The following is an 8,526-nucleotide window of genomic DNA, read 5'->3' on the forward strand; positions in this document are numbered from 1 at the left end:
ATAAATATCAAAAGTTTAAATTCCACCTTGCATGGTCCGTTTGGAAAACACCAAAAAGCTATTTTTTTTAACTTTTGACTTATAGAAAGTTACATTAATGTGTTTGGTATAATTTTTTAGATAAACTTTTAACTTTTTAAAAAATTATTTAAGAGCTTTTGAAGAAGTTAAAAAATGTGACTTCTCCCATTTTCAAAAGCTATTTTATCACTCATATTTAATGCACAACTTTAAAATAAGAACTTTTATAATTTTCCAAACTCAAAATAACTTATTTAAAAGTTAATATTAATAAAAGTTCTTATATTTCAAGCTCTTTTTTCAAAAGAACTTATTTAAGAAGTTTAGCCAAAATGGCCCTATATATAACAACTCACTAGCAAGCAATAGACCATTGAATAAAATTCAGATCTAGCAAATGAGTCTTTGTTTTGCTGAATTAGAAAATACCATGGAAAAAACAAACTAATCTACCAACATTGAAACTGAAACTTGCAGTTTTTTCTGAATTGTAGGTTCTTGTTCTTGTAGTGTTCTTTATTTGTTTTGTTTCTTTTGTTGGATACCAGAGATAAAAAAGGTAGGAGGTGTATGAAAACTAAGTTACAATCTCGTGTTGAATTGCTGATTTTGCTGGTAAGTTACAACACATGCACAAAATAACTGCTCAAAATTTCTTGCCAAAGGATTACCAAAACAAAAGAGAAGGTGTATAAATAACAGCCAAAAAGTTAGGCTATACTAATCAAATGAAACCAAAAATAAAAAAACTAATGATCAATCAAGATCCACTATTTTGAAGCTATATTAAGTCCAGCCGTTTCCTCGAGCAGCAGCCGCTCCTTTAGCGAGTCGAGCTTCTCCTGGTTCTTAGCTCTGACTTGAGGCAAAACCTTCTCTTCATAACCTGGAGCACTCATAATCTTCTCTAGTTTTTCAATTTGCCTGTGTTTTCAATGTGTCAATTTAGAAGCAGTGAATTTGGTTGGTATTTATAACTCGCTATGCTAAAATGAGTTTTCAGAAGCAGTTAGGTATAAACTTACTTCTTAAGCTCCTCTATCTTCTTCATCTTTCCTTGCTCTGCTTCTGCAGAATTTGTCCCTTGAAGCTCTAAGTAAACAGAAAGGGTTTCGTTTACAACTGTATTTGCGTACCCGGATGGAACAGCATCGTTTTCATTGATCACCTGTGAATCATACCATTGGTGTTAAAAGTGAAGAATATGTTGATATGCGCTGTGATATCGAAAAAAAATTAAAATAAAACCATTTATAAACTTGTACAACTTACGGTTAAAGAGGACAGATTTGCTAGCGTTACAATCTCCAGTTGACGGCTTGATATAATCTCCTCAACCGCCCGTGTTAAGCAAAGAACAAAAGCCGGTCGCCTAGAAACAAGCACCAGTTATGGAATCAGCAAAGTATGTTAAGATTGAAATGCAATCGCAATCTGGTAAGTAAAGAAGGCAGTCATGATATGACAGAATAAAAACAGAGGCCATAGCTTCGCCAGAACTTTTCATCGTCTTGTGGTTACTTTCAGAGGATCTCAAATCATCACTTGCGCAATTCACACAGTTCCTTTTTCTTTTCAATGACATATATTCGCATAAAATAGAAAGCAGAAAAACCAATACCTATCGCGACTCTCTTTTGCAAGTGACCTGAGAGATTTAACCGTCGACTCGACAAGATCCATATCATTCTCCACTGTTTCATTATTCCAGCCCTGAGATGGAAAATACAATATTAAAGACATATACTACAACAACTAAATCTTTTCAGTGGGCTCGGTTATTAATAAGAAATATAAGTGTACAAAAGAAGTATCTGTTGCTTAATAGCCGAAGATTTTTAATAACTCGGAATATCATTATCCTTTTCTTCTCGACGGAATAATTCTCGATTTATCAAACATAAAAAGACTAGATATTATCTGAAAGTAGACGAGGATATAGTTTATCCTCCGAAAAAACTAACCTCTGTAGGTGATGGATAAGGACATATCATGATAGAATCTGCTCTTTTACATTCCTTGGGTGAAGGAAGCCGCTGCCACAATTCTTCCGTAACAAACGGCATAAATGGATGAAGCAATCGAAGGCCATTATCAAGACAGAACCACAAGGTATCCTGTGCATGGCGTCTTTCAGACGCAAACTTGGGATCATTACCAGCAAAGTAAGGTTTAATCACTTCAATAAAGACATCACACAATTGATACTGCCACCAAGAATACACAGCAGTGGTAGCATGTGAGAACTCAAATGATTCTAGAGACTTTATTGTTTTAGTTATGGTTTTGTTTAACACCGAGAGAATCCACTGGCAGCTAAATGGAAGAACATCTGGACCCAAATTTGCAGGAGGAATATAATCATCTCCAAGCTTGCTCATGGCAAATCGTATAGCATTCCACAATTTATTACACCATTGACGATACCCAACCACCCTTTGAATATCAAGGTTGATTTTATCAGACTGAAATGAAAGAAAATAACACAATTAATAATGAATTCAATGAATTGATGAGAAAAAGAAATGCCGTATAAACATTGGTAGAATATTGACACCTGAGCTGTGTATGAAACCAGTGCAAAACGGAGAGCATCTGCACCACATTCCTCAATGCCATTTGGAAAGTCCTTCTTCTGACCCTCTATTGCAACAGCTAGTTCTTTGGGGTCTAGGTTACCACCCTCTAACCTCTTATGTAGACCTTCCAGCGATATCCCATTTATCACTTCGATCGGATCAATAACATTTCCTAATGACTTGGACATTTTGCGGCCATGTGCATCACGAATCATGGGATGTAAATAAATCTGCAAAGAATGGAAATCACACATGCATAAACAAGAATTAAACCCTCCCTAAATGATCATCATAAGACAGCAAAGTCACCTGTCTAAAAGGCACATCACCGCCCAACTTCATTCCTAACATCACCATACGTGCAACCCAGAAGAATAAGATATCATGACCAGTTTCCAAAACAGAAGTTGGATAGAATGTCTTTAGGTCTTTTGTGTCATCAGGCCAGCCCAACACAGATAATGGGAACAGACCAGAAGAAAACCATGTATCAAGAACGTCGGGGTCGCGGATCAAATGGAACTTCTTTCCACTATACCTTTGGCTAGCCTCAGCTTGGGCCTCCTCCTCATTTCTTGCCACTACCCAATGATCATTGTAAACACCAAACTCCTTCAGTTGGTCATCTTCCAAAGTGACATACCATGCAGGTATTTGGTGACCCCACCACAACTGCCGTGAAATGCACCAATCGCGTATGTTTTCTAGCCATCTGTAAACTTGAAATCTTAGATAAAGACATTGTAATATAAAAACGTGCGCAAAGGCAAAATAAAATCCAATTTAAAAAACATGCCAGCCACACCAATGCCATCACGTCATGGAAGTAATTTTAACAACAAAACACACTTGTGAACACATTTAAATTTTCCCAATAATAACATATTCAACACTTTGCCTTCAGTACTTGTCAAATACTTAGTTGAGCTGAAAACCTAAAAGCAAAGCAGTCTCAGTAAACTAAGATTGATTGTATTATTCAAGATTTTATCTGCCTCTATTTCAGTCTTGAGCTGTACCAAGCATAGCAAAACTCAATTCTCAACCTTTTTCCCTAATAAAAAGAGAATGATACTATTATTCTTTATATGATAAGATTAGCTTCCAGTGTAGTATAAAAGCATAAACTACAATTCAGAAAACTACGAAGAGTCAATTTTATAATATATCATTATGAAAAAAGTGCAAAGAAATATATAAGCACCTCTTCCAATCAGCCAAATATTGTTTTGGAACAATTTCTAGCTTTATGTTTTCCTCATCCACAGCAGCATTAAGACCTTCCTTTGCCATATCTCCACAACTAACATACCACTGGGGCTTTATCATAGGCTCAATAACATCATTGCTTCTTGAACATACACCAAGGCGCATTTCATTGTTTTCAGAACCCCTATAAAGTCCCTATAAGAAAGGAGAGGAGAAATAAGCACCACCCAAACTTGATTCTTTCAACACATTCTCACCAAAGATTGAAACAAATACAAGTAATATGGCCACCCCAGTCACCAAAAGATGCATTCATTAGTCAGATTGCACATAGATACTTGTGCAAATTCCGACAAGAGTAACAATAACTATTGATCTTATCCCAGGGACAAAAGATATCATATGCAACAATCAATTTTATAACAATACCTTCTTTTGTAATGCTTCTGCTATTGCTTCTCGAGCTTTAAATCGTGGCATGCCCAAAAATTCAGAGCCACCATTGGAATTTATTTTTCCATCATCAGTGAAAACATTAATGAATTCAAGGTTGTGACGTTTTCCCACCTCAAAATCATTTGGATCATGGGCAGGTGTGATCTGCAAGGATAAGGGAAGTAACATAATGCATACAAAATCACTTCAAAAAGAACTTCAACACACACACAGCTTTTAATCATACATATAGAGAATACCTTGACAGCACCTGTACCGAATGCCGGATCAACAAGAATAGCATCACAAACTATAGGAAGTTTTCTTCCACTGAACGGATGAATAACACATTTTCCATGAAATTGGCTGTATCTTTGATCATCAGGATGCACGGCAATAGCAGTGTCACCAAGCATGGTTTCAATCCTAGTTGTGGCAACAATAATTTCACCTAGGTTCCCTTCCAAGGGATATGCAAATTTGGTTAGAACTCCAAATTCTACTGGTTTGTCATACCCGGGGACCTTTAGCAGGGTCCTTTCTTTTATATCAATATAATCCACCTGCATGCAAAAAAGCAAATTACATTACACAGAATTTGTTAGAGGAACAACAGAGAAGCAATGCATTGCATACCTCAATATCAGATATAGCAGTTCGTAATACACAATCCCAGTTCACCAAACGAAGGTCCCTGCAACAGTGACCAAAACAGAAATTATAATTGCATGTGCACTGGCAACAGAAAAAAGAGAAATATAAACCATACTATAGAAAATTGAGAACTTATAGAACACACAAAGTTTGATAAACAGAATTATCAGCTTTACATTTCAAATTAATTCACAAAGATAAATTAGATATGAATATATGATGATTTTACCATGCCGCATTTATTCAACTAGATAAACAATTCAGGTTTAAGTGAATATTTCAAGTTTAAAACGAGCATTAATAAAGTATCTATGATTCTTAAGAACTGGAAAAAAAAATCAACTTAATAATTATTGCCAACAACCATCACACCTATAAATAAGGCCTTGCTTGTAAAGCATCACAAATGCCTCTGTCACAGCTTTAGATCTTTGATCATCCATTGTGAAGCACTGGAAAGAGAAAGACACAAATATGTTGAAACAAATTACCATGTTATAAAAGTGAAATGGCCTAAAACAAATGAACTTTTAGTGGACAGGCATGTGTTCAGCTATCTATGCTTCATTGCTAGGTTGGTTGGATGTTATTAAAATGCTTCTGGGTTGGCCATGCAAAGGAACAAAGATCGTACTTTCAGCTCAAGTATTTATTTTCTTTTGATTAACAACAAAAAAAATGAAAGAAAAATGAGTCATTAGCATTAGACAACACAACAAAGAAGTTAGATACTTACCTCACGTGTCCAATCTAGAGAGGCTCCTAATCGACGTAACTGTTGTAATATTGTGCCTCCATACTTGTCTTTCCACTCCCACACCTATTTTTGTCAACATTCACCAGTAGGTCTAAGCATCAAACTTGGAAAATAAGGCAGACAGGAGCAAAGCATCTTGCATCAGGGTCTAGAAAAGGACTGCACCCAAAAGGATGTAACATAGGCAGTCTAACCAGATGCAAGCATCAATAGTTAATTTCACAGCTTAAACCCATGACCTTAAGGTCATAATGAGAAAATTGAAACTTTTCTCCAAGGCTCCCAAAATAGAAGGTATTGAAATATTCAAAACCATGGCATAAAATACTTCAATGGAAAACATACCTCAGAAACGAATTTCTCACGGCCCAGATCATGCCTTGTTAGTTTTCGTTCACGCATTATCTTTTTCTCCACAACCACCTGCAACATAGTAGCCAAATTTAAACATAATTCCAAATTATCTCACACATAAATTGATCCAAAGTTGATCTAAACTACCATTAAAGACAATAAAAGTATGACACAACACAATTTGTAGGTAAAATTCCATCCAAATACTTCCCTTGCCTTCTTAAATATATAGCAACAGAAGCATGCAATTTGTTTCTAGCCACAAATTTATAATAGAAGGCACAATACCCCCACAGAATGAGCAAAATAGAACAAATATATATAAACTTAAATATTTAGAAAATGAACCTGTGTGGCAATCCCAGCATGGTCCATCCCAGGCACCCACAAAGCATTGTATCCAGACATCCTTCGCCAACGAATCATGGTGTCCTGCAAGCAATAAATCACAATGAGATTAATAGTTATCAACAGCTAAACTGAATAAGGGAAATTAATTATAAGGTACCTCAATTGCAGCTGTTAGAGCATGACCAATGTGAAGAGCTCCAGTCACATTTGGTGGGGGTAAAACCTAAAAATAAAGCACAGTTAGGCACTCAATGGATATAAATAAACAATTGTTCCTTGCTCTAACTCATTTGAAACTTTTAGCTACCTTACATGTACCTCAAAAGCAGTGCAAAGGGAAACAAAGACTAAAACTTCTCAAAATTAAACCAAGATCATAACAACATATATCTTTTCAAATTAAAAAATTCACCCATTTATCAATACCAATTTGATAAAAATCACTTCCACCATACAGTGAAAGTACTACAGTCACACTACATAAATAACATGCGAGTTCTCACCACACAAATATTAAGTTACACCCGAATTGCCACCAGGAACAAGCATATATGAGTTCAGCAAGACACTCACAATAACAAAAGGTGGTTTGGAGCTGCTTGAGTCTGCCACAAAATACTTTGATTTCTCCCACCACTCATACCACCTAAATTGTATCAACACAAACAATGAGCATTTCATACAAGGAAACAGCAATAATGAACATAACAACAGGATTGGCACCCACGATTTCTCGACGGCAGTTGGACTGTACTGCTTTGCCATTTGACGAGACATACGTTTCTTGTCACCAGAAGTGGTCTCAGGATCAATGAAGTCTTCAGGATTCTCATCCTCCGCGCCACGTCTGGCAGCTTTCTTTTCACTCTTTTTTGGGGCATTGGATTGCTGAGCTTGTTGCTGCTGAAACCAACAAGGAAAAAAGCTGAAAAATCCAAGCATAATTTGCAATGTCAAATGCTCAAACTGACAGAACACAAACAGGTTCACATTATATTAAACAAAATCAGGCATTGCTATTGCACAGCATGAGAAATCTGTGAACTGTAGTCACCTGAGCTTGCTTTTGGAGGAATTTCTCTTTCTTCAATTGCTTTTCTCTTGCCTGCCCACAAAATCCACAAACTTGTCACATGAAAATTAAAAACAAAACAAAACAAAAAAAGTTGCCATTCAATAGTACTATTATTACGCTAGTCTAAAAGAATAGATTCAAATCAAAAGTTGAAAGCTTTTCAGCTAGTTTACAACACTATTTGAATTCCTCCCATAACTATCATAAAGGAATTCATTTCAGCAAAAAGGGTGTCGAAAACCCCATTAATGGAAATCCCATGGAAGTGTCAAAAACCCAGAAAGCTGAAAACTTGAATCAATAAATGAATGAGCAAACAGGGATCTTAAAAGATTGCGATGAAGATGGAGAAACCTTCTCCTCCTTCTTCTTCTTCTTCTCTGGATCTTCGATTACTTGCTCCTTGTTGTTCTGCGAGGAATTGTCCATTGGAAGATGAGAGTGAGAGTTGCGGGAACTGAGTGTGCGAAGTGGAATCCAATGGCGGCCCTTTCCACGAGTCTATGGCAATGGAAAGGAAGGAGTCGCAATGTCAGATAGAGTGACTCAAGCAAGACAAACACTAACCTAGCCACCTAGGTGTTTTGTTCAAATTTAAAACTTTTAATTGAAAATAAGGGAAAGTTTAGAAATTACATTGTCCCAAAGATAAGATTATTTTTTTAGTAAGGTTCTAAAGCCTGACTGGTTATTAAACTGTTCTAATTATTGGTTTATTAATTTATTAGACCATCTATAAGGTTTGATTTGATTTTTAGACATAAGACAAAGAATGAAAGAATATCGATATAAAATTAATATTTTTATATTTTATTTAATAATAAATTAAAATAAATTATAAAATTTAATTTATTTTTATTTTTTATAAAAAATTAAAAAAAATATATAATAATAAAAAATATAATTATAAAATTTGATAAAAATAATTAAAAAAATAAAAATAAATTATATCTTTTATTAATATCTCAGTATTTTTTATAAAATATACTCATTCAATATTTTTAGATACAATATTTTTGTTTATATTTTATTTGTCAAATATAATTAAACACCATATATAGAGCATCCTAGTAAACACTATTTTTAAAAGG

General features: G+C 35.0%; 1 protein-coding gene across 2 annotated transcripts; it reads right to left on the minus strand.

The window, feature by feature from the left end:
* Positions 1 to 592: 592 nt before the first annotated feature.
* Positions 593 to 8,023, minus strand: TWN2 (valyl-tRNA synthetase / valine-tRNA ligase (VALRS)). 2 transcript variants are annotated; one of them, XM_016324685.3, is made up of 20 exons: positions 7,790 to 8,023; positions 7,415 to 7,465; positions 7,088 to 7,263; positions 6,934 to 7,006; positions 6,518 to 6,583; positions 6,358 to 6,441; positions 6,001 to 6,078; positions 5,635 to 5,718; positions 5,271 to 5,350; positions 4,881 to 4,938; positions 4,505 to 4,807; positions 4,239 to 4,409; positions 3,805 to 4,004; positions 2,910 to 3,312; positions 2,579 to 2,830; positions 1,986 to 2,486; positions 1,643 to 1,734; positions 1,294 to 1,393; positions 1,047 to 1,189; positions 593 to 945 (listed from the first exon to the last, which is right to left on the minus strand). In XM_016324685.3, the coding sequence occupies exons 1-20, from the start codon at positions 7,862 to 7,864 to the stop codon at positions 792 to 794; spliced, it is 3,144 nt and encodes a 1,047-aa protein (XP_016180171.1). In that variant the 5' UTR covers positions 7,865 to 8,023; the 3' UTR covers positions 593 to 791. The 2 variants fall into 2 exon arrangements, with proteins under 2 accessions (XP_016180171.1, XP_016180172.1); XM_016324686.3 differs by having other exon boundaries at positions 7,088 to 7,260; positions 7,790 to 8,021.
* Between the last annotated feature and the right edge of the window lie 503 nt (positions 8,024 to 8,526).

Source organism: Arachis ipaensis, chromosome B10 (genome assembly GCF_059453495.1).
Source record: "Arachis ipaensis isolate K30076 ecotype BB chromosome B10, ASM5945349v1, whole genome shotgun sequence".
Lineage (NCBI taxonomy): Eukaryota > Viridiplantae > Streptophyta > Magnoliopsida > Fabales > Fabaceae > Arachis > Arachis ipaensis.